Genomic DNA, 25,880 nt, shown 5'->3' with positions numbered 1-25,880 from the left:
CGTTGTTAATCTTTCCAAGATTTTATTCTGGAGTTTTGTTTGTCGTTTTGTGCATTACCGTTTCTTATTGCGTTCGCGTTGTCTCGCGAACTATAACATCTACCAACTCGTCATCAATCATTAGTCGGAATGCTTCGTAAGGATCAGTTGGAGGCACACTAAGAGTTCCTGTTCCTTAGTAAACTTTTCATGGAGCTTGGATCACTGAATCATATTTAAGTCATATTATTTAACATTTATAAAATACATTAATTATTGTAATATATAATTTGGAGAAAATATGACTTAAGACATGACGTAAAAGAGTAATGAATGACATCTCGACACAGAGTTGCCAGAGTGGCTTTAAAGTAATTTTTGATTTGAGAGGTCGTAAAATCTGTCTGCCCCCGTGCCAAAATAGAACAGGTTATGGGCCCAGCTCACGTTTTGCAAGGTATGACCCGTTGACACCTACTATAATACACATTGGATCCAAGAAGAAAAATTCAATTTATATATTGGATTCAGTGCCGGGGCAGAAATATTAATTAGACAACATCGATCACATTTTTTAATAAATAAATTAATTAAACAAATAAAAAAACCCGACTGCATAAATTATACATAAACTGAAAAGAAAAAAAACAAGCTCAGTCCAGAAGTGTAGAAAGCAATTAGAAAACAGTCGGGACCTATTTATTATATTGAATAGAATGATTTTCGTCTACATTATTTACTGTACTGTTTTCTAATTGCTTTCTACACTTCTGGACTGAGCTTGTTTTTTTTCTTTTTTTCTAACTCAGCTCAAGTTCATGAATTTTATTATAATATATAAAGGAGATGCCAACAATTTACAAAGCTATTTTTACAATAGTAATTCTCTTAATTTTTCACTACAACGCGGGCACCAACTCTCAATTTCTGATATTTGTCTAATTACAATTAATGTTTACAGTATTGTACAGTTAGTGTGATAAAAGATAATTATTGAACATTACCATGTTTTACAAACTTTGCAACTAGTGGAATATACAGTAAGTATTGTTTTTTTTTTAAATATTACATGCTTTTGAAAACTTCATAAATACTCAACCGATGTTAAAAGTTTGAATGTAATACTAAAATTTAATAAAAATAATATAATTTAATTATCAGGAAGCTTTGAGTATCACGCTGATTGTTTCATGAGTTTAAGAACTACCCCAGTAATAATATACATGTATAGGTAATGATGAATTTCTTTTGTAATTAATTATTTTTTGCAATAGTAATAGTAAAAAAATAACATAATTTACATTGTATTTTTTTATTTTTGAAAGGGCAAACTCAAATAATCGGGCCAGAGAAGAAAGACTGTCTAGAAGACTCTCTAGAAATCAAAGGCTCGCAGAGAAAAAGAGATATGATAGAATAAAAAATGATAATGTTTTATGGGAACAAAAACAAAAAAGCATAAGGAAAATTACATGCGTCGAATGAAAGATAATAAACAACTACTAATCAACGAGTTGACCCCTCGGCAACAAAACTACAGATACAGAGATGGAAAAAGAATTACAAGTCTAATTACCTAGAAAGAGACTAGAATCCAGAACAGCAGACATGCTTGCACAAAATACACCACCAAGTTGTTGTACATCTGCTCATTACCTCCTGTTAACAAAGTTTAATAACTACAAAATGGACAGTGCTACGTCAATGGCACATATCAGCAAGGTGGAAACTTTAGCAAGGCAGTTACGAGAAATAGGTGAGAGTATAAGTGACTCCGCATAAATTACCAAAATTATTATTATTTAATGAAGAATATTGTTATTACCACAACAATATTCTTCATTAAATTAACTGCTCGCTTACTCGATGAAGAACAATTCATCAAGAAGTTACTGAATAAAGCGCTTTTAGCGTCTCCAAGAATAAAACTAAATCAAATTGGAAACACATCTGTTACAATTGTAATAAAAGAGGTTCACATCTGGCAAAAGATTGCATATTGCCTCCAAAGAATAATTTCACTGGATCACATCAGCTTCACAGAGCCATTACTCTGCCTTCAATGGAGATGCTTAAGAGTGGATCCTGGATAGTGGAGCAGAATAGTCCATTAATTGATGTGCGAATCTCTCTATCTTCTCTTAGAATAGCATCATTGCCCACTTTAACACTTCACTGTTAAACACGCTCCTGCATATGCACATTTGGCTAGTGGCCTTGACACATGTGGCATTGACAACATGAAGAATAGCTGTCAGAAAGAACAAGGGTGATACCTTTGCATAAACCTCAAAGTGCAAATTAAAACTAGACGGGTAATTAAAAGACACAGACAAGATCCAAAAATAATAATGCATATAACGCAAAAAAAATAGTATCATCAAGCAAGTCAGGCTTTCTTGGTGCAGTTATATGTATAGAATCAATGATGACATTGTTTAGATACCTTGTTGAGGAAAAGAAGTTTATTAATTACATTTCATTATACCGAATAAGTCAGGATACCTTGGACTTTTTTTTGGTCTTATTCGTAAACATGGTGGCTATAGCAATAATCCCAACATAATCCAATTTAGGGCGGCTTACAAAAAACTTTTATGCCACCTACAACTGCGTTCAGCGTTTAGTGGTAATTGCATACCACTAGAAAGTTTAACCATACTAAACTCGGCCTCAGAAAATGTTATAAACAGCACCTTCGAATTAGGCATGATCTGGAGTCATATGAAGTTCTACAGGCAACACGAGCGCTTGAATCAGATCTGGAGGCCGAAGTCAATTGTAACGTTCTTGCAAATATGTTAGATGAAGCAAATGTTACCGAAACAACCCAGCTTATAGTGGGTTATATTTCAGGATTTGTTTCACGTAGTTTAATAAAATCACTTAAATGTGAAACGTGATACACGTACCGCAAGCTATAAACTCCCTCATCATAAATTGATAACACTAAGGGACATGGGTGGTTTATGCTACTCATCAAAAGATGTGTTTTTGGTTTGCCTTACCACTTTATTTAAATGGTGATTCGCCATTTAAATAAAAAGAGTGGAGGTGAAGCTCTGAGTACCAAATATACCATCTCTTATATTACGGTAAACGCCTTAAAAATGGTTCTCGACAAAGAGCTATTTACTGGCCTAAACCAGAGATGTAACGGAGCTTCGATTCCGGTTCCGTTAAGTCGGAACTTCCGATTATTATTACACTTTCGGTTCCGATACTTTTGTATCGGGTGTTAATCGGAGGTCGAACGAAACAAAGCGGGCGGCGCGCGACGGCCTGTGCCGAACAGGTTCATACATGTCGCGCGGGGAATCCCCCGACCCCCACTACGTGCACTCTATCATCAGTTATTTTTTCACTTATTATTTGTTACGCCCACGACACGTTTATAGGTTATAGATAATTGTTTTGATTTTTGCGGCTTATTATCAATGAAAGTGATCTGTTTTTGTGTGGGATAATGAAACCTAAATCCAGTTGTATTTGGAACTACTTTAATGAAGTTAATTCAAATTCGGCAAAGTGTAAACTGTGTATGAAGACGTATTCAAGAAAGGGAGGTACGACAACGTCCTTAAAAAGTCATTTGAAGTCTGTCCATGCCACTGAATATGAAGAATTCATTAAGTCAGAAACTGAAAAAAAAAGATACTGTACAGCCTTCGACTTCGACGCCCCTTCAGGATGCTAAAAAACAAATGACTTTAAAAGAAACTTTGCTGAAGAATATAAAATGGTGCACTTCTAATGCTAAATCTAAGGAAATTGAATTAATTTCGGAAATGATTGCTTTGCAAGACCTACCCTTCAATTTTGTGGTAGGTATAGGATTTCGACGACTTATGCAGTTTACTGTGCCAAATTATCAGTTAAGGGGAAGACAATTTTTTATGGAAAATATTTGTGGTCATTTATATGAAACATTTGCTAAAAAAATTAAAGATTTGCTCACACAATTTGAAAAGATCCCATTTACAACAGACACTTGGACCGAACCAAGTTCGAATGTGTCTTTATTGAGTCTGACAGCGCATGGCATAAATAGAGATTTTAAAAGGCTAAAATTTATTTTAAAATGCCATACATTTGACGGAAGACATACAGGAGATCTAGTTCTTGAAAAAATTAACAGTATGTTGATGGAATGGGGCATCATAAAAGAGAAAATTTATTGTTTTGTACGCGACTCAGGATCTAATATGATAAGAGCAATGAAACTCGGCGACTTACCTGATGTCAGTTGCACTGTACATCAGTTGCAACTGTGTGTGCGAACATTGTTAGATTCTGATGAAGAAATTAAAGCCTTATTATCGAAACGCAAAAAATTTTCGACGCTTAATCATTCCCAAATAGCTCAGACTGAAGAGAAAATTGAAACGGAAATAATGTCACTATTTGATGCAGACACATTTAAAAACGAGGCTGATAATATTGGCGCTCCTGTAGAAAAACGGGCAAGAATGGAATTACCAGCAGAAGCTAGCCATAGTAATGTCCAAACAGTTTTGTCGAATATATTGTTTAGTGATAGTGATGAAGACGATGATGATACAACATCTGGAAGATGCATTTTTGACAAATTTGTTGTAATGAAAAGTATGCTAAATGAGTACAATAAAGAAAAACGTATAAGTATTAGTGATGATTCGTTATTGTGGTGGAAAGTAAATGGAAATACAAAATTCCAGTCCCTACAATAAATTGCCCGGCAATATTTGTCATGTCCACCGGGCTCGGTAGCTAGCGAACAACTTTTTAGTGATGCTGGCCTAATTTACGACTCTTTAAGAAATAGATTGGATGGAGACAAAGCATCAAAGCTTTTGTTCATAAAGTACAATACATTACTTTTGGAGTCCCATTTTGATTTAATTTGTTTTAGCTTTTGTTCATTTATTGTAATGTAACCAAATGTAACACGCTACTTTGGGTTTTAATTTTAATTAAACTTTAAATTCATTAATTTTATCTTTTGTTTATTTGGAATTATGCCAATTTTTTTTCACAGTTGTTTTTTACTTGATTGTTGTTTTTTGTTTGATTCCGATAAACCAAATTTGAAAACTCCGATTCCGATTTCGGTTCCGATAAAACTACCTTCGTTACATCCCTGGCCTAAACCACCATTCCTTTAATCAACCCCCAACTATGAATCATAGAATTTACCTAGTTCGAGCAATCATAAATAAATATACAACAATTAGACTTTAAGCACGAGGCAAAGATAAGCAACGAATATTTTACAATAAGGGAAAAATTTTATGAGTAATAAAGTGTATTTTTCATTAAAATAGATTTTATTTTTCATTATGTTCTCCGCTCCCCGCGCTTGCCCATTAAAGCGCATTGTTTTTATTCGACATGACTATTCTAGTACGTAGAACATAGTAATTCAATGATTTATTTGTCCAAGATTTATTTGCCCCTTTTGAGTTGGCTTAAACATACCTACTTCTTTAAAAGGAAGGTCTCAAATTCCAGGAGTGGAGATAGACCAATATCCTTCTCTACCGCTACCCTATCCTAATAAACCGAAATTCGCAATATAAACATTGAGTTAACTCGATCAAATTTTGAAAAATACCGTTTTTATTTTCTTTGAAACTTTTCAGTTTTTGTTTTTCCTCGTGTTCTCAAGTATATCTCCCATCACAAAAAAAAGCATACACTTCCCGGGACTATCCCGAATACTCGGGGCCCGTCGACTCACAGTAGGAGTACACTTTTAACGTGGTGGTCGGGTGCTTCTACCAAGGACGCATCGCACGGATCAGTCCAGTGGTTTGGGAGAAAAACGCGAATTACTCAAAATGGAGACAATCTCAATCCCTGTAATATATAATAATATATTGTTTATTGATTCACAAGTACGAGTAAATACATAAAATCATTTAACATAGGTCTGTGATCTCCATTCCCTGTATTGTGGTAATCACTTTCTTTCACAGTAGTGAAACAAAAGTAAGAAAGTACAAGAAAGGTGTGACGAACAAATTCAATTAGGTAATAAAGTTAAGTTGGGTGGTACAAACTTAATGCTAATTGCTTAGTTTATATAATTAAAAATAATTACATATTTTGTTATGTGGGTTTGAGTGTGTGTGTGTTAGTGGTATGTGTGGGAAAGTGTGTGAGTGTGTGTATATGATAATGAATTAATCCATGCGCAACACACATAGTTTTATTTAATTTCAGCAATTTTTCGGCTTCTTCATACTCTACTGTATAAGAATCCAAGTCCCGATTTTGTTAGATTTTTATTATAGTAGTTTCGGAGTCTCAAACAATTCAGGTGACATAAAGCCTCGATTGAGAGTTAGCAAAATGTAGCATAGGCGAAAATTAGAGGCGAAATGGCTGCAAAAAAGTAAAAAAAGTCATGACCTCTTGTGCCCAGCTCTGAATTTCAGATGTAATGTTTGTAGTTATTGTTATGTGTTAATTTTTGATTGTAGTTATTGAATATAAATACATTTCAGGCACATATTCAATGTAGATTCCAATAATTCCAGATTAAAATTCAGATCAGAAAAAAAAAATCGCTTAAACCTGATAAAGGTCATCAGCAAAGTTTGTCATAGGGTCCACTTAAACCCTATACAGCACGTTTTAGAAGTAAGAGCTTTAGTCTAACGCACTGAACGTGTTAAGTGTTTTACAAAATAAAAGAGAAAATGTTGACGATTTCAAGAGGCTAAAGAAGTAGCTGAGCAGCTAGATGCCCCAGAATAGTAATAAAACCAATACATAGACCCAATAACCAATCAACCTGCTGAAAAGCATTTCCGCAGAGCTTTAATACATCCCTCTTCTAAATTCAATAATAAGTGATTTCCAGGACCGCCTGTCTTCTGATTTACTTAAATTGCCAAAAAGTGAATATGAAGACATTGACAACCCTGAATATCAATAAAACTGTTGAATTTGAATTCCGCTACTATGGCATTTGGTTAGTTTCAAAGGTGGCCCTATTTACCAAGCACAAGTTTGAATACCGCCATTTTTTATATTAACTATCAAAGACAGCAATCACAACTTAATTTGAATATTATGGTGCCTTTGGTTCATCTTATACTATGGATTTAGTATTTATTGCTATTTGTAGTAATCACAAATGATAGTAAAATATAAAATATGGGAATCCTAACCTACACAAGGTTTTATTTGTTTTGCCAAAAATTTGGTTCAACCTACTTTGCCGTCTTTGATACTATATGACTCATTTCTTTGTAAACCCTAAAGTGTTTCGATTTTATATATATCATAGCGAACCATAAAAATAAAGAATTGTTTGGAACATCTATGTGTGTGGCATTAAGTCATGAAATTAGGTAGATATTGTTAATGACAGGATAGAGAACAGTAAAGACCCAATAAAGTATTTGTTACACCTTATTCTTGTAGCAATAGAAGTAGTTTTAAAAAGTGTCTTTCCCCTTGATGGCCAAATCATCATGATAATAAAAAAAATGTTTCCTGATTTTACAGGCTTACATAATAATAAGTATGGATTCTTAGTAAACAAACAAAATTACATAAGACATTTTGGTTATTCATAATCATTTTTCACTATTATTCATGAATGTTACTATTACTAATGCCCCTTGGTTTACTCACAACGATGAAACCCACCAATATCTGGAAATGCCAACTATCTTTGAGGAAATCAAAAACAACTGTAGAAAGCATAAAGAAAGGCTAACCCGACATCCCAATCGCCTCGCTAACTCACTGGTGGTAGCGCCGCGAATCAAGCGCCTGAAGCGAGCTGACGTACTCGATGAGTAGTTGATGGCAGAGCTCTGGCTCTCCTGTCAGAAACCGTCCCTAACATAAGTCACAGAACTCACCTGCTTATAGTCTCACGACTGATCGCAGATATCAAGGAAAAAAAAAAAATTCATGAATGTGGTTTAGAGTGAAATTGACAAAAATGAATTTTTGGGACATCCTTGCAACTATTCAAAAATCTATCGGATATTACCCCTGACCAACGCACCTTACAGCACGGATTTTAGTTTTAGTTGTTGAGCATGTAGCTATAACACCACATATCAAGAGATTGTGACGCTGCTGTTGCTCCCTCTGTCCCTTCGACAGATGCACCAGCAAACTATGCTATGGAGTCCATATATATCGTTAGGGCAACGAATGAGTCGTGTCTATGAAAGCGGAGTCTTCAGTCCAGTCCAAGTGTACGTGTCAAGGTTAAATTCAGGCAACAAATCGTTGGAGTCCTGAAAATAAGCCACAGTAGAAAAAACAAGAGAAAACACTGATGTACACATTCTCTACACCACGGATGGAATTTTACATTAACTTAAAACAGAAAAAAATTATAAATAAAAATAAATAGAATTCGCCCGCCCCGTACAAACAAGTCACAACGCGCTGGGCCACAGCACAGATTAATAAACTTTGCGCTGGGCTCACGTTCAGTGGTTGCCAAGTCAAAAATAATTAAATTAGGACCATAGATAATAGATGACGACGGCGACGGATGCAACGGGTGCAACGGTAATCACAGAATACTGTAAAGTACTTCTCCAAACGGATAGAAATCGAAAAATTAAATAGTACGATTTTCTTGACGATCAATCGAAACGACAAATTGTCCCGTGTGTAAGCTACTATATCAGGGAAAAGCGTCAACTTCATATTAATAAAAAAAAGAAAAATCATGGAAAAATAAAAAAAATAATAATTTTGTTGGTGAATTGAGTGCGATACTAGTCCATATATAATTCGTCTGAGGTTCGTCTAGGATCTCAGACGAATTATATTCCTATCTATAGAGTAAGTTGAGGAACTTTCCACAAAATGGCAATGCTGCGATCATCACTCAGTGTTGCTAAGTCTCTACATAATAAAAAGTAAAAGTGTATTATCTATGTTAATGAGTATCCCTTTTCGCCATAGATACTTTTCGCCTTTTGTTGACGTATTTCTCTTTATTTTCAAAGTGAAATACATAATCTACAATATCAAAGAGAAATACGTACGGTTAATAATATTAAGTCTATGTGAATTTCTGATAATGTGGACTCGCTAGGCATTACCCTTCTTGCAAAGATCAGGAATCAATGATCTAACGCGTTTATAAAAATATTGCTGTAGAATCGATGTTTCATTGTCGTAATCGTTTTCGTCATTAGAGTGCCCTAAAAGTACTGGTTTGTGTAAAAAATATAAAGCATAATAAACGGCCAACAACTTGTAGTTTACTAAAATATGGAGTTTCGTTTAATTTGTAATTATATCTACCTAAATTATACCTTTGTAATATAAACGATATCTAAAAAGAACAGATTCTTCTAACAGAACAGCAAAACATCGATAGGTAATCGAATATTCTGTGTTTATATTCTGTAGACTAAGCGATGTGTTTTTTAGTCTGTGTAAAATTTACGCGTGTATGCATCGCGAATGAAATTTATAGTGGTGTGTAGTATAAGGACACGTCAAACGACGTATAATTATTATTTATTTATTGGTGTCAAATATTTTCGAAGTGTGAGTTTAATTCTTCCCCCTCAAAAAACCGACAGATCATTTTTTTGGTGAATTTGGGTGCGAAACAGGTTCTCATTATATTATTGTTATGAGGACCTCATAATATTATTATTATTAGCTTTGGTTTGTGGGGAATTAGTAAAATAGATATTGGCAGCACTGGTTGATGAAAACTAGAATTAGAAAAAAAAAATCAGTAACTAATATCTAATCTGTGATCAAAATCTTCATTTTCATTTGACATTTGTGAGTGTTGCCAGAAGGTTACTTTTGTAACCTTTTAGGTGATTTTTTGACTGCATTGGTAACTTTTAGGTTACATTAATAAAAAGGTTACTTTTACGTGATATTTCGGAATTTTTAGAATTAACTTACAATTTCGTATATCTAAAACAGAACGGTCGTTAAATCAAGAAATGCGGACAAATGCTCAAGAACTCATCGATGTTTCTGTGTCAATCTCAGTATAAATGAAGACGTTACAATTGACGTTGCGAAATAAGCAAGTTGCAGTCACATTGAATTTCTTAAAAAAATCAAGTATGAATTTAAGAAATTAACGTCTATTGTTTTTTAAATCCTTGCTCTTTAATTGTATTTTTCTTATCCCATAAGTAAAAGGCAAACAATCAGGGCCTTACTTAAGATGATTCTATTTACGAGTAAAATCTCCTTCGGTTTGTAGTAATTTAGTACTTGGCTAGTATTCGTAACAGACAGATATTAAAAAAAAAAAACAAAATTACTTTAGCCCCCAGAGGCTGAAATGGTGGTTTAGCCATGCTGTGGAACGCAAAAAGCAAGAGTATTAGTAGTCAAAAGGTTACTTTTTACACAAAAAGGTTACTTTTTTTAATATTTCGGGTAACTTTCCATAAGATCCAACTGGCAACACTGCTGATTTGTGATCAAAATGGCGAACAAGAACGAACGATCCAACCGTTTACCGTACCGTTCAATTCAACGAAATAAGAAACACAAGACAAATGATATTTCTTTTCCGGTGATAATTAAAATAGTGACCATAGTGATCTGAATCTGAAATACTTAATAATGTTAAATAAATCAATTACCAACATCACCGTTTACTTCGCTCTAGCAAGTGCTAACGGAATGCTAAGCCTTGGCCATAGTTTGGCGGCAGTTAAGTATGCCTGCCTGACGCCTGTATCTTCAAGACTGGATGCATGTGCATCTTATATGAAATATGGTGATTTACTCTGACGCGGGAGCCGGAAGCAATCCACACAATAACAAAATATCCTGCACAATACCAGAGATCCGCTCAAGAGTGTTGAGTTTCCTTCACTTGACCGCTGGTCGCTCAAGCTGGGCTCCCCACCACTGGGTTTCACCTGGCTAGAGTTGATCGCGACAGTGAAACTCTGCCCTAAATCAAAATTGGAAGGAACCAGATTGCAGACACTAAAGTACTGACTGAACAAGTAAAATAAAAGTGATTTACATGCAGTCACACACATGCACTCATGCAAATTTAAATCATCACATTTACAATAGATATCTTAAGCTTCACAATCCTGGAGCTAGACAAAAGCAGCTTGGTTTGACCTCCAACTAGTTCCTAGCGTATGAACATATGATTGCAAGAAAAAAGGAAATATTGGGAAAAATATGCTTGAATAAAAATTACAATAAAATGAAACTACAACAGTGAAGAACAATCCACTGTGAATACCTGTCACGGTCATTTGTTCTGTAAATTTTGTTATAAAGTGTCTCAAGTTTGAAAGGAGTTGCACAATGGACGTCCTTAGTCTGGCCTTTAAAAATAAAAAAAAATCTCAATGATAATTGTATCATTGACTTTTGTTTATTTTTAAACGCCATTGTCCATCTTGGTGACTAAGGGGGTCATTTCAGGACAGTGTCTATCACTGTGGTTTTCTTTTACTTGATTTTTTTTGGTATTTTGGCTTTTTCTGGTCGGCTTTTCTGTCAATATGGTGATATCCACCAATAAGGTTTCTTATTTATATAAACCTTTCTTTAATGTTTATGCAGTATTTATAAAATTTTATCTTGCTAGTAGTACTGCTTCAGTATCATCATTAACAGATAGACGTCCACTGCTGGACATAGACCTCTTATAGCAACTCGAGCCGCGAGCATTGAGATGCTCCCTGCAACCTGTTTGATGTCCTTGCTCGACCATCACTGCTTTCCGGTGCAGGGTCACCATTCCAGTACTGCTTAGTCCTTGTAAATTTGGTTATTCCAAAAATCTTCTAAAATATCTGTTACTGTAGAGGAGGACCAAAAGCTATTGTTATGCTCGAGTTGTTGTTGTTATCAGAGAAAAGAGTTTATTCTTTAAATGAAAATTCAGCTTTGATTGACAAAGGTTTCAATTGAATGAATTTGATTGACACTAGATGTGTTCTGATTGTTGGTTGTCCATACTTAATTCTGTATGAAAAAAATTAAATATATACAAAATCATCCCTGATGTAATGTTGCCACTTGAGCTTTGTGTTTCATTTGAGCTATGTTTGTTATTGTGGTTCTTCTGTGAACCTAATCCATCAATATTGTAATAAGTACTACATCAACCAATAAGAACGGTTTATCCTTTTAAATCTATCAACCTTTCTTATATGTTGATGCAGTATCAAGTGATAGGTTTGTCAACAAACCTAGTTGGTTTTGTAAGTTTAATCAGCAAGCAGGAGAACTATTTAGTTGTGTATTTTAATTGTATTTTGTTATAAAATTGAAAATAATCCATTTGTCATTAATTAAAATACTAAAGAAATATTTTCCACAAGAAATCTCCAATCAAAAACGCCTTAAAGAGAATCTGAACTTTGAGCAGAATGGTCATTGGTCATTAGGTACCTGCATTTTAATACAGCTTAGTCCACATTTGAAATGGCGGCCAAAGACTTACTTAATTCTTTATGGAAAAAAAAATCAAAAATTCACACAAACAATCCCTGAAGTGATGTTACCACTTGAGCTTTGTAGCCCATTTGAGCTATGTTTGTAATTGTAGTTCTTCTGTGGATCTAATCCATTAATATCATAATAATTACTAATATCATTATAATTACTACATCAACCAATAAGAATGGTTTATCCTTTTAAATCTATAAACCTTTCTTATATGTTGATGCAGTATTAAAAGATAATTTAATTTTATTTGAAATTTCAATTATCAAATTTGATTTTGACACAAAGCGTGTGTCACAATATGAATTCAAGCATTGTTCTTATAGTCCAAGATCCCAGAGCGATCTGACATAACTTATTTTCAAATAGATAAAACCTTAGGTTCTCAGTAGTAGAGGTGAGTCGTACTCGCTAAAACGCGTACTGAGTATTACGAGTACGAGTACGCCGAGAGACGCGCTCCAAAGACTAGCTCCACGAGTATTTAGAAGTACGAGCCATTAGGACCTATAGAATAGATACGTACTCCTAAGTACTCAGTGGCCAGCGATTTTACATCATATTATCTGATAGTAAGCGTACATTAATTTCAACCGAGTTCTACACAGTCATTTGGACTAGTGGTATGTACGCAAGGTACGATAAACTAAGAATCCTGAGTTCGATCCCGGGTAACAGAAAATCATTTTTGTCTTTTTATTTTGTTTTTCTTAATTGTTTTCTTCAACTATTTTTGGTTTTTGTAATCCACAAAAAAAAAAAAATTTGCAAGAAAAAATATTTCAGTCATTAATTTCAAAATTTCAATTTAATTTTATTATTTAGTTATTTCTTTTAATATTACCTCATGATACTGTCGGGTTACATTAACTTGTTACTTTAGCGGATAAATAATCATACTAAAACAATAAATGATCACATTATGTTTTTAAAATAAGGATTAAAATCAGGGACTCACTCACGCATGCTTCAGTACGATGTTTGGAGTATTAAGTGTATACTGCGTTAAAAAATCGGTCTTATGTTTGATACAGTAAAGACAATTTTTCATCGGCAATGGGACGTCACTCACACATTCTTAAACGAACGCGTCCGGGAACGCGTCTCGCGATGTTTTGTCTGTTGGAGTATGAAGTGTTTATTGCGTTGAAAAACCGGTCTTATGTCTAGACAACAAAGTCTATTTTCTTTCGGCATTGATAGAAGTCTCTCACTCACACATTACTAATCGAACGCGTCTCTGAACACGTCCCGTATTGGTTGGACCGTTAGAGTATTTGCGAGTATTGGACTCGCACTCTGTTGACGTCTTGCGCTCCTCGGTACTCGGTACTTCTAAATACGCTTAATACGTGTATAAGTCCCTGCTCCGTACTCGTACGCCATACGTCTTCCAACAAACCTAGTGTTAAGACCTGCTCCAGTATATACGCCTCACCTCTACTCAGTAGTGTCTCATGCGCTTTGAATACCTGTGAGTTTATGGAGCTCGGTAGCAAATGAGATCCGGCGATCTCACTTGCTGGCCGCCGGCAAGGTCCATATCGGCCAAACCACCGCTGACCATTTCTGTGAGGCGCTCTTTGGCACTTAACACAGAATGCGCAGGTGCTCCATCCAACTGATAGCTTTCGTTGGACATCCAGGCGTAATTCGTCGGTATATTCCGATATTGGGCCATTAAGGAGATTAAGTTCCTTCCTAATTTAATCCCTATGAATCCCAGCCCCGACGTTGAGGGAGAAACTATATTAGTGTGAAGATTCTCGAAAAAAATGTGGATTATCCTGGCTCTAGTTGTTCGCGTTCGGGTTTTGCTAGGAAAGGAAAAATAGAGAGGACTTAGGGCTTGTACACAAAACTGCGATGCGACGCGATGCGAATTCGCAACGCAAAAAATTACGACACGAATTGCTGCGATGCGATTTCGTGCGGCAAGGCGTCTCTCAGGGCGACCATTTCTTCGACGACCGTTAACCGTACTAAACGTATTTTAAATTGAAAACAGGTCGTGACATGGATCGTAAAAAGAAGTGTGCACTTTTATTATTGCTTAGGAGATACAGGAAAAAGAAACAAAGAAGATTTTGGGTTCATCCATTTATTACTATTATGAATCCCGTTGGAAACTATTTTCTTCTAAAATATAAAGCTTTGAAAACCGACGAAAAAAAATTTTTCGAGTATTTTAGAATGAGCATATTTTCATTCGAAGAGCTTTTAAGTTTATTATCACCATATCTTCAGAAACAATCGTACAAGGGGAGAATTCCTGTTATGCCTCTGGAAATGATTGGCCTCACTATCCGGTAAGTAAAGTAAAACAATAATTGTTTACATTAGTTTTTATTGAGAAAAGAGTTTTTAAAATATTACAATTCATAAAATTTACGAAAAATCAAAGTCTTCTTCAGTTGAAAGTGTGCTTAATATGCTTGAGTTAGAAAAATCATTACTGGGTGAATCAATTTGATCTGGTATGTTAGATGACTGTGGACGTATCAGTGGCGTTTGTTGAGATGTCGCAAAATGTTGAGTTTGATAGCCACCCTGGTAGTTGCTATTCGGATAGTAGTAGCCATGAGGTTGATGCAATTCTGTTAAAATTTGAAGAACTCTGCTCTGAAAGATTAGAGTTTTATTGTCATCTAATCTTTCAAGTGATGGTAGAATACCTTTAAAAAAAGATATGTGTCTATTCTCAGGTTCCTTTAAAATCTTTACAATATCATCTTCAAAATTATTAACCATCTTTCGTTTTGGTGGCTGCCTTTGGTAACGTGTTTTAGATGTACCTTCTTGATTATCCTGCTCATTTTCTGAATCATTTATACTAGTAGTGGTCTCATTTTGCAAATTTTTCTTAAGAAATTGTAATTGTTTGTACAGATGGTATTCTTTTATATTTTTGGATGCAGACCCTGAACTACTTGCATCTTTGAGTTTCTTTTCATATTTATTAAAGGTATCCTTAATCCCCCTCCATCTTTGTATTACTGAATTTCCTGAAAAAAAAAAATAGACAATATTTAATTTATTCATTTATTTATTAATCTTTATTATTCATCAAATACCAATTGTACAGAATAGGCGAACTTAACGCTAGAAGCGTTGTCTACCAATTAAATAAATTAAAATAATTTATGTATGTTTATGTCGTTTTAGGTTAGTGTTCTTTACTTTTCAAGTATGTTATATAAATTAACTTTTTTTTCTATTTATGTTACAGATTCCTAGCGACCGGAAATGAAATCAGAAATATACATTTAGATTATTATCGAGGAATAAGTACAGTTGCTAAGATAATACGAGTAGTTTGTAATGCAATATGGAAATTTTGTTTAAATGCAAACATACCAAAAATAACACAACAGCTGTTTGAAGAAATAGCTGCGGACTTTAACAAGAAAGCCAACTTCCCTAACTGTATTGGAGCCGTTGATGGGAAACATATTCGTGTTCGTAGTCCCCCAAAAAGTGGATCACTTTTTTTTAATTACAAGGGCTACAATTCAATAGTTTTGTTGGCTATTGTGGACTCGAAATACAGATTCATCTATGTGGACATAGGCGCATATGGAAAGGAAAGTGACTCCACTATTTTCCACAACACGAAACTGTACGACTTACTGATGAGAGGTGATTTGCCTACACCAACATCAAGGCCGTTACCGGGCTTTCAAGAACCGGTTCCTTTTGTTTTTGTCGGAGACGAAGCTTTTTCTATTTCGAATAATGTCATGCGTCCTTATTCTGGCAAGCATTTGTTTGTTAAACAAAGAGTATTCAACTACCGTTTGAGTAGGGCAAGAAGATATGTCGAGTGTACTTTCGGCATACTGGCCAATAAGTGGCGAATATTTCACCGGCCCATTAACGTTTCATATGATTTTGCAATAGATATTGTTAAGGCTTGTTGCATACTACATAACTTTGTAATTAACCGTGATGAATTAGACACCCCTATTGAAATGATCATAGATAATTCCGAACTACAACCACTTCAACAAGGGTTGAATGTAGGTAGTCAGGTGGTAAGTGCAAATATAATTAGAAACGAATATTCGGATTACTTTACTAGTGAAGTTGGAGCATTAAGCTGGCAACTAAAACTAATTTAAGAATATACAATGCGGCTTGCATTGTTGCTCGCGTTCTAGGTAATAAGTCAATACAACAGGTACAAAAGGATCACATCGTAAAACATTAAAGTAGCTCGCTGTCGACGCCTAAACATTTGTAAACAATTTAAAGAATATTTTTTGTGCTTATATGAATAGAATGTTTGATTTGTAGGTAGTTTTAGTAAAAAGTAAAAAGAAGTTTTACTTAATAAATGTATTTGTGTACTTACCAAGTTTAGTTTTTTCATTGTTTTCTTTTTCCTCGAAATTTGGAAATAAACTTTTACACACGTCCTTCCAAGCATCTTGTTTAATGAATTTGTTTTTATAATCTTCATTACTAGTATCCCAAAGAACAGGGCGCTCCTCGATCAGTGATATTAAAAAATCAACGTCGTATTCTGTCATTTTTAAAGTACACGTCTTGCCCACACGCTGTCCCAGAGCGAACTAAAAATGGCGTCAACAAGTGTGACGCAACATCGCAGGAATGCGCGATGCGAATCAATTCGCAAGATCTTGCGATGCGTAGAGGGAGCTCGCAGATTTTTGCGATGCGACGTCGCATCGCAGTTTTGTGTACAAGCCCTTACTGACTGCTTTCTATCTTCTTTTCACTTTTCACCATAAAACATAAAACACATACAAGCGAACTGACGAATTGTCGCGATGCGCGCGCGCAAACGTATATAGGTATTGATGGTTTAAGTACGACTATTATTTTGATAAGTTTTCAGCGGCGTGGACGAAGATAACGGGAGTTTATGATACAGATATACAGAGAGGTAAATAGAGGATGCGTTGTAGTAGAATGAGATGGATGCGTTTGCTTGGCGCAAACACTAGTAGCAAAGATTTTCGAGCGATTCCAAATTCCATTTCGAGTAAACGTACTTTCGTCTGTCCACATTACATTAAAAATAATTTCAGGGTCATCATTTATTTTGTTTTGTAACCAGCGGCTATATTCTACTCGGATCGGCCTATCTCTGGATAACAACCCCTCGACTTTACTGTATTTGTATGGCCGCCGTTTATCTTTTTCAATATTTTAAACACAGTTTTATGGTTCTCTTCAAACTGGCGTGCCGCTCTTTTAATACTAGATGTAGGATGGTTCGTAATATATTGTATAATTGTTTCTTCTAACGATACTGATAGTTGAGATGAAACATCCTCGTGAGACGGACCAAAGACTGATTTACGCGAATTCTTTGAACTGCCTGTACAATGTATAATAATATGAGCGTTTATCGGACACCTTCGTATGCCTCCATATCGTTCACGATATGTTCTTAAAGCTAGCGCCGCGTTTTGTTGACACTCACCATAAATTAAAATCATATCGGTATACTCAGTAGCCGTATATAACTTCTATCTATATGTGACTGTAAAACAATACCCCAATCCTAACTTTTAAGTTATATAGCCAAACTATAAACTAAGTGTTCGTTTTTTACAAACTACTTTATATGCCAATAGGTACCCTAATCAAACAACATTTTACTATTAGTGGTAGTTCAGACATGGCGGATTCCGCGCGGATGCAAATCGCGCGGTTCTAAACGCAAGTGTTCAGACAGGCGCGGATGTACATGCGGAGTGCCGTTATTCGCATAGGGTGACAGTCCAATCATGGAAGTCGAAGAAGCAATATGTGTGTACTTGTTGCTCCGTAAAAAAGAAAGAAAGAAGAAACGGCAGTATTGGGTGCATCCAATATTACGCGATCGGTTTACTCATGGTCAGTTTCAGACTTTATATCCAAAATTAAGAAGTTTTGAACCAAAATTCTTCAATATATTTGAGAATGTCGATAAATTCATTTGATGAATTATTAGAAATGATGAGTAAACAAATTGAATCTAATGATACCCATATGAGGTCAAGCGTGTCCCCAGAAGAAAAACTCGTGATCACATTAAGGTAAGATATTTATTTTATACGTCAGAATATATATTTTGTACTATAGAAGACTGTGAATCGTCAGTGCTATTGCATGATAAAGGCGATGGAGACTCTCCTGGTACTATTGTAGAATATCCAGTGAAATATCCTTGTGGGTTTGAATATTGTTGGTTTTGCCAAAATACTGCATTAGGCGTGTTTTGCTGGCTCGTGATATGAATAGGCGATGGTAATTTCTGCCCTTTCTGTATTACCTGGAGCAATTCAATTTTAGTAGCCAATCGTTTATTTTCTGGAACTTTCTTTAACTCTTTATACAATGACATGCAAAAAAGTTCATCATCATCATCTTGCTTTGACATACTTTCTTGTATTTGTCTTTGTATTTTATCTCTTGATTCAATACTATTTTCTAATATGTCAGCCAATCGCTCTTCTGAAGTAATTTTAGTTTTCTTCCTTTTATTGGGTACCGGTTGTATTTCACGTGCATTTACAAAATTATCTAGCTTTTGGTCAATGTTCCGAATTTCTTAATTTTTGGCTTCATCTATGTTTGTGATAGTTTCTTTGTTTTCTATCGTCTTCTGAAGAAAAGAAAGCCGGTCGAAATACATGTATTTTGAACCTTTACATGCACCAGAACCAGAAGGAATTGATTTGCCTTTCTTGAATTCCTTATTATAAGCATCACGGATGTTCTTCCATTTTTTTTGTAATGATACACCTGGAACAGAAATCACTATCTTTAACAAATATAAATACAGTAGCGGTTAGGTAATTCAAGACACTCATTATGCTTTAACTAGCGGACCCGGCAGACTTTCAAAACGATACAGATTAATATTTTATTTTTCAGATATCTGGGTACTGGTTGTTCCTTTGGAGAACTACATTACAACTTTCGTCTTGGCAAATCTACAATCACAGGAATTGTCCGTGAAGTATGTGAAGCTCTGTGGGAAAAAGTCACAAAAAACGTCATGCCTGAACCCAGCGAAGATATATGGAAGAAAATAGCTAAAGATTTTGAAAAATATGCAAATTTTCCCAATTGCATAGGCGCCATAGATGGCAAGCATATAAGGATTACAAAACCCAAAGATTCGGGTTCTTTGTATTATAATTACAAAACTTTTTTTTCCATAGTACTGTTGGCACTTTGTGATAGTAACTATTGTTTTACTTTCATAGATATCGGATCTTACGGAAAAAGTAGTGATTCTGCAATTTTTAAAAATTCAGCATTTTATAAAAGGTTAATAGAAAAGTCATTACACATACCAAAACCTAAACCAATATCTGAAACAGATCCTAAACCATTGCCATACGTCATAGTTGGCGATGAAGCGTTTGGTTTATCCGAAAATGTAATGCGACCCTATGCAGGTAAAGGGCTATCATACGAAAAAAAAATATTTAATTACAGGTTATCAAGAGCTCGACGTTTTATTGAATGCACTTTTGGAATTCTGGCAAACAAGTGGCGCATTTTTCATAGGCCTATAAACGTGAATATAGACTTTGCCGAAGACATAATAAAGGCCTGTTGCGTGCTACACAATTTTGTTAGAACTAGAGATGGTATACAGTATGAAGATACTTTACATACTGCGCCAATGAGTAATCTTATTACATTACATGCAGGAAGGGGTACACCATCATCATTAAACATTAGAGACAAATATGCTAATTACTTTGTGAATGAGGGTCGTGTAGAATGGCAAGACACGAAAATATGAAATTAAAATTGTTACAGTTCGCGCCAAATAACTAAACTCAAGATGGCGCGTCGCGTTGGTGGGTTGTACATATTACAGTTAATAGCTATACGTTACTGTGGTAACGTGATAGTTTTCCCGCGCTCGTTACGTACCGCCAAACAACGTTATACACATTTCAGTTATTTGGGGTGGGCTGTCTATTACAAAACATGTAAACTACCCTGGTAAAATGTATAATTAAATGTCTACTGACCAAAAAGAACCTTCTTTTCCAAAGAATCCTCATTTTCTCCAAAAATCTCCACCAGCTCCTGCCAAGCTCCGTTTTTAATCGTTTTGTTAGAATATTCTGCACATTGGATGTTCCACAAAGCAGGTCTTTTTTCCACCTCATCGATGAATAGCTCGGTGTCGAAGCGATCCATTGTCACCGTCCGATACGCGCGGCTTCCGCGGAGCAACTGAACGCCCTCTAGGTACGTCAAGTAAATAAAACCGAGCGGCGACCGCGCGAATTCATTTTCTAGCGGTTGAGTGGCGGGAGCCGCGCGGATTGTCAATCCGTGCGGACAGGTATGAACGATTTGTAAGGCGCTAATGTAATTAGGATCCGCGCGGTTCAACCGCGCTGTTTGAAACCGCGCGGAATCCGCCGTGTCTGAACTACCACTTAAAAGAACAGTGTTAAATACATATTAGATTTCAGCAACTTTGTCCTTATGAAAAGAGATTTTTTATTTAACCTGACTTAAATCATAATAATTACCCCGGTTACATTTTCTTTTTCCGAATTTAGATTTGTCTATTTGGACTATTTTTCCTGGTCCTCCTATTTTTGCTTTTTGAGCGAGATTTTCTATAAAATAAATGACAACAACTTCCCGGCAATAGCTGAACCAATCAGCAATTGTTGCTCTTGATAGTGCCATTTTTGTTCGAACTTCAATGGATCCTCATGTATAGTTGTGTCATATCCTCCAACCATGGGCAAAGGCATATATTCAATAGAATACATATATCACATCTATTTTGACATGTTTAAAAAAAGTTCCTACTGTACGGGAAAGCGCAAACTTGTTTTTGCAACTTTTCTTGTAGCAAAGTCATGCCCTAAAGCTTTGGTTAGCATTTTTGTTAAGCTTATAGGGAGTATGATGGGTTTCGCACAATTTTTTCTTTGGCACTAACTGATTCTCTTCAGCAAAAGCGATGCATTGCTCTTTAGTGCCCAGTTCTTTGTTCAGCCAAGTCAGGTTCTACATCTCTACAATTTCGTTACTGTATAATTTACGTTTGATGGGTGGTTCGTCGTCCTCGGAATCTTCATGGACCATGGAAGTACCAGGTACAAGCTCGGCTTTCGGTTCTTGAGTATGAAGCCGTAACACCACCTGATGGGCCAGGAACAAGAGTTACTGACGCTGCTGTTTCGTCTGTCCCTTCGACAGATGCACCAGCAAACGTCTTCCGATGACGTACACTCGGTCTGAGATTAGTTCCCAGGTGCTGGCTGCGTATATAATGATGGGCTCTATTACCGCTGTGTATACCGGAATTATAACCGCCTTATAATTCCGGAGTTTAAACCCCACGTGACTTAGCTGCCTTAGCTATCATCTTATATAGATTTAGGGCCTTTTTTGTTACTCTGTCTAGATGAGCTAAGAAATTCTTATTCTCACCTAAAGTGAGGCCAAGCATTGTTATTGCAAGAACTGCTTTATAATTTCTTGCTGCGTCAAGGGCTTTTGATAAAATATCGATATTTTGAGTTTATAAATTTTCAAGCCGTATTTGTGAGCTTTTGATGGTTTGTATTGACGGAAAGATATCCTCCCTCTAATCTCATCTCATCGACTCGTCAATGACAATACATCCATCGGGTGTTAGTAAGTTCTTCCAATTGTTGATAACATGGTCCAAAAGTGGTTTTATTTTGTACAGACGGTCGTTTCGATCTCTCGTACCTTCATTATCAACAAAGTGCCATCAACGTAATATTGAAGAAAAGATTATACGACACGTTGACGTTGTGAAATATTGGATGATAGATAGTAAAGCGGGTCTAGTTTCCAAGGTGATTCAAATGTTCAATGAAAATCTCACAATACCAAGTTGGAATAAAATGATAAACAAAGTGAGTTGGAAATATTTATTTATTACGAAAATCACTTTGTTTAAAGCAGTCTTATTTTAAAATCTGAAATATACAAATAAATTATATTGGTGAGATTGAGTTTAATAAGCATATTAAGCAACGTTGGTACTAGTAGGTACTAGTTACATAAAACCAATATGAATAAGAAATATTACATTATTATAAAAATTACTTTTTTTATAAACGTGGTTACTACGTAATTATTTTACAAAGTTTTCTTTCTTAACTTTCATATGAGAAAATTTTTTTCTTTTTACGTGCACGGATTGGTTCAAATTCCAGCACCATTTCTGTTTGATCAGCTATATTTCTAGCTGCAATAAGAGCCTTTGTAAATCCTTGTTAATGCTCTGTTAATCTCTATATTCTTTCTAAAGTTGTAAACTACAAAAATAATGAAGAAATCTCCATCATTTTTGTGGCGTCTGAAAGATCTATGTGCTCAGATTGCATAGATTTGCTGACAATTTAACGTGGAAACGTCGTACCAAATGATTAAAGAAAGCAAAAAATATATCTTTTTTAAATTAACTGCAAGCGATTGTACTTCCTCGCCACTCTCGCCACTGGATCAGACGATTGTTAGTGTTATTCTTCTACAGTTCCAAGGCATTTTTTAGTACCGCACCGCTTTCAAGCTGTTGACTTTCCCGTTTTCTTTACATGTATCGCATACCTTTTTTAACGTTAAGCTCTTCACATATTTCGAAATTGTAGTGAAACGACCATTACGTGATATCAACCCACTTTATTCTTTCATTTGTTGGCTACCGCGTCCCGTTCTCTTTGGGATCTGACAGATGTCCGCAGACAAGTGAAATTTTATACAAGATATTGTATTTATTATACAATATCTTTCCCTTAAAAGAAATAAAGAATGTGTAGGTTTAGTATATATTATATTCTTACAGTAAGATTTTAACACAAAACAAAGCAATTTAACGTAGCATTACTTAACCAAAGATTGTTATCTCAAATTTTAAACAACTAGATATGGTCGAGCGATAATCGCGAGGTCGAGCCTAAAAATGCATATTTTACGGTCGACAGTAACTGCGTTTGCAAAGTCAGTCCGATCTAAACTATTGGTGTCCTCACAAAGGCCTTCAGACTCGTATATTCCTGCAAAATTATGCTGCAGAAGTAATTGTAAAGTATGCTGCAGAAGAAGTATTGGAGCTCGAGTGTGTCTTTGACAAGCAAATTGGGGCGGAAGTAAAATCTATACGGAAGACTAACGACGAACTTGCTTGCTAGAAATCTCATAACTGCATACACTCGTTGGCTGAAGATTTGAGCTGCATATTTTACTTTAATTTTCGGGATTTTTGAAGCATCGACATGGTTTCCTGTTAATTTATTAACAATTCTATTTGGTCTTCTCCTTTATCTTCACTTAATAATAATCGCAAATGGTCCCATTTTGCTAGTTTCACTGATTTATTCTGTTTAATTCTAATATTTATTGTCAAAAAGTTATTTCTTACACCTTTAAATAAATGAGGTGTGTCAAATAAAGGGAAAATTCTTAAATTTGTGGCGAATCCATTTTAAAGTAGCAGGAGATCGTCGTATATGCTAAAATCGGTTCAGTTAGGTGTCATGTAAACAAAAGCAGATTAATCGTTGTGGCAATCAATGGGAATCCAGGAAAACAAAAAAAAAATCGTCAAAAAAGGCTTAATAAATACAATCTTGTGATTGTATTTATTAAGCCTAAAATCGAAAGAAAAGTGGAAAAAATGGCGGAATTTCATATATATTTTAGACATTACGACCATAGTTACCAACTTTTAACAATAAAGTATTTCTTCTTCTTCTCGTGCGGAGCGATGTAGAACCTCAACCATGCTTACGACAATGGACACAGATGCACAAAAAAACCGTAATTATAGGAGTCGTTCCGTCAGGACATACCGTCCATCCTTTTTGTCGCAGCCCCTCAATCCCTCCAATGTGTCCTGTCCAAATAAATAAATGATTTCTGAAACATCTCATAGGTTCTTGAGATACTATTGTCGAATCCGAAGAAGTTGTCAATCAGCTGTATGATTTCTTCTCTCTTATATTTACTATGAGAGAAGATCATCTTCTCTCATATTTGAGTTCCACTTTACAAAGTCTAAACTAGAGTACCTGATGTTTTATCGTTGTTGTGAGCCACTCTTCTTGGAGTCCTTGGTGAATTTTATTTGCTTGTACGAATCGCCTAACCTCTGGATCGTCTGAACTAACCAAATGTTAATTTCGGCTTCTCGGTGTTTATAAAAAAAAACACTTTGTTAACTGAAACTGAGTTTTATTGTTTATAATTTAACTATAGTTCAAAATACGACAACAAACTCTATTACTATGTATCACTACGTTTCGCGACTCGCGAGGACCTGCAAAGGGTCTACAGGCGGGTAGTATTATCAGGGGCTTAGCCTTGTTACTTAGTCCAGACCGGCGGGCATAAACCAGGTCCGTAGCTGGACAGCAATTCGGCTAATCACCAGAACGACGTCTGGATCGTCTGGATTTGTGGGTATTGGATATTGTTGTAACACTCAAATTCTGTCTGCTTTGGACTGTACCCCAGCAGCTGATACCACGTGACCTAAGTATAGCAACTCTGTCTTCATAAATTCGCACTTATGTGGGTTTAACTTAATGTACATTTTCCTAAAACGTTCGAACACATCCATTAATTTTACACAGTAAATCGTCACACAGGTCGTCACAGTAAATAAAACATTTCTCGTATGTTAACCCTGACATTGCTATTGACATAACTCTAGAAAATGCACACGGGCTAATTTTTATTCCCATTGCTAAACGTTTCATTCTATAATTCCCAGTACTAGTGTGAAAGCTTGTTATGTCCCTACTCTCGGGGCTTAAACTAACTTGATAAAATCCTTGCTATAAATCTAAATGAGTGAAATAAATACTTCATGATAAAGAATTCAATATATCCGTTATGTTTGATAAGGGAAATTTATCGTCCTGAATCGAATCATTAACTTTCCTGTAATCTATGACTAAACGCCATTTTTTCTCACCTTCCGACTTTTTAGGTACTAACAGTATTGGACTATTCCATTCGCTATTAGAGGGTTCAATTATGTCGTCATCGAGCATGCGTTGTTCAGATGTGTACGAATGAAACACGGCTTCGTGCATAACTATTTATTCAAAACCTGCGGTCGCAAACATGCAAACTGTGTCGGTGCATACATCACAACTCTTCCCCCTCTAACGCTAACGCAAGCCGTTTTTATCAATGATGTAGCCCAAATAATTTATACTTTTTTGAAAGAAAGCACATTTATTCTTTTGTAATTTTAACCCCGCTTCCTTCAACCTTTGGAATACTTGTAACCTTAGTAGATGTTCAGTTTTATTAGACCCGGTTACGCAAATGTCATCAAGGAAAACCGAAACACCGTTTATCCCTGCTAGTAAATTTTCAATAGCACGTTGGAAAATTGCCGGGGCATATTAGCTAGTCCAAATACCAGACGGGTGTACATGAAAAGACCTTTTGTAGTGTTCACGGTCGTTAAGTGATGA

General features: G+C 35.5%; 4 protein-coding genes across 4 annotated transcripts; 3 read left to right on the top strand and 1 right to left on the bottom strand.

Moving 5' to 3' along the window:
- The first annotated feature begins 3,439 nt into the window (after window positions 1-3,439).
- Window positions 3,440-6,901, top strand: LOC112046345 (uncharacterized). Its single transcript, XM_052888543.1, has 3 exons — window positions 3,440-3,638; window positions 3,967-4,574; window positions 6,827-6,901. The coding sequence occupies exons 1-3, from the start codon at window positions 3,446-3,448 to the stop codon at window positions 6,899-6,901; spliced, it is 876 nt and encodes a 291-aa protein (XP_052744503.1). The 5' UTR covers window positions 3,440-3,445.
- Window positions 6,902-11,099: 4,198 nt separating this feature from the next.
- On the top strand, window positions 11,100-16,769 carry LOC112051172 (uncharacterized). Its single transcript, XM_024089701.2, has 2 exons — window positions 11,100-14,720; window positions 15,641-16,769. Exons 1-2 carry the CDS (start codon window positions 14,428-14,430, stop codon window positions 16,530-16,532), a joined length of 1,185 nt encoding a protein of 394 aa, XP_023945469.2. The 5' UTR covers window positions 11,100-14,427; the 3' UTR covers window positions 16,533-16,769.
- On the bottom strand, window positions 14,742-16,943 carry LOC128199389 (uncharacterized). The gene is made up of 2 exons (XM_052888710.1): window positions 16,766-16,943; window positions 14,742-15,416 (listed from the first exon to the last, which is right to left on the bottom strand). The coding sequence occupies exons 1-2, from the start codon at window positions 16,941-16,943 to the stop codon at window positions 14,800-14,802; spliced, it is 795 nt and encodes a 264-aa protein (XP_052744670.1). The 3' UTR covers window positions 14,742-14,799.
- Window positions 16,944-17,220: 277 nt separating this feature from the next.
- Window positions 17,221-20,397, top strand: LOC128199387 (uncharacterized). The gene is made up of 2 exons (XM_052888707.1): window positions 17,221-18,461; window positions 19,303-20,397. The coding sequence occupies exons 1-2, from the start codon at window positions 18,346-18,348 to the stop codon at window positions 20,183-20,185; spliced, it is 999 nt and encodes a 332-aa protein (XP_052744667.1). The 5' UTR covers window positions 17,221-18,345; the 3' UTR covers window positions 20,186-20,397.
- Window positions 20,398-25,880: the final 5,483 nt, after the last annotated feature.

Source organism: Bicyclus anynana, chromosome 23 (genome assembly GCF_947172395.1).
Source record: "Bicyclus anynana chromosome 23, ilBicAnyn1.1, whole genome shotgun sequence".
Classification (NCBI taxonomy): domain Eukaryota; kingdom Metazoa; phylum Arthropoda; class Insecta; order Lepidoptera; family Nymphalidae; genus Bicyclus; species Bicyclus anynana.
Note: the sequence above shows the minus strand (reverse complement) of the source record. Positions and strands in the feature narration are given on the sequence as shown.

What these genes read in the sequence shown, in the direction of transcription:
- LOC128199389 (XM_052888710.1), bottom strand. Translation starts at nt 16,943, where the DNA reads ATGACAGAATACGACGTTGATTTTTTAATATCACTGATCGAGGAGCGC. An exon ending in CAATGAAAAAACTAAACTTG is followed by an intron (nt 15,417 to 16,765) that starts GTAAGTACACAA and finishes TTTTTTTTTCAG; the next exon opens with GAAATTCAGTAATACAAAGA.
- LOC112046345 (XM_052888543.1), top strand. Translation starts at nt 3,446, where the DNA reads ATGAAACCTAAATCCAGTTGTATTTGGAACTACTTTAATGAAGTTAAT. An exon ending in AACTGAAAAAAAAAGATACT is followed by an intron (nt 3,639 to 3,966) that starts GTACAGCCTTCG and finishes CATTTACAACAG; the next exon opens with ACACTTGGACCGAACCAAGT. An exon ending in GCATTTTTGACAAATTTGTT is followed by an intron (nt 4,575 to 6,826) that starts GTAATGAAAAGT and finishes AGTGATTTCCAG; the next exon opens with GACCGCCTGTCTTCTGATTT.
- LOC128199387 (XM_052888707.1), top strand. Translation starts at nt 18,346, where the DNA reads ATGTCGATAAATTCATTTGATGAATTATTAGAAATGATGAGTAAACAA. An exon ending in AAACTCGTGATCACATTAAG is followed by an intron (nt 18,462 to 19,302) that starts GTAAGATATTTA and finishes TTTATTTTTCAG; the next exon opens with ATATCTGGGTACTGGTTGTT.
- LOC112051172 (XM_024089701.2), top strand. Translation starts at nt 14,428, where the DNA reads ATGGATCGTAAAAAGAAGTGTGCACTTTTATTATTGCTTAGGAGATAC. An exon ending in ATGATTGGCCTCACTATCCG is followed by an intron (nt 14,721 to 15,640) that starts GTAAGTAAAGTA and finishes TTTATGTTACAG; the next exon opens with ATTCCTAGCGACCGGAAATG.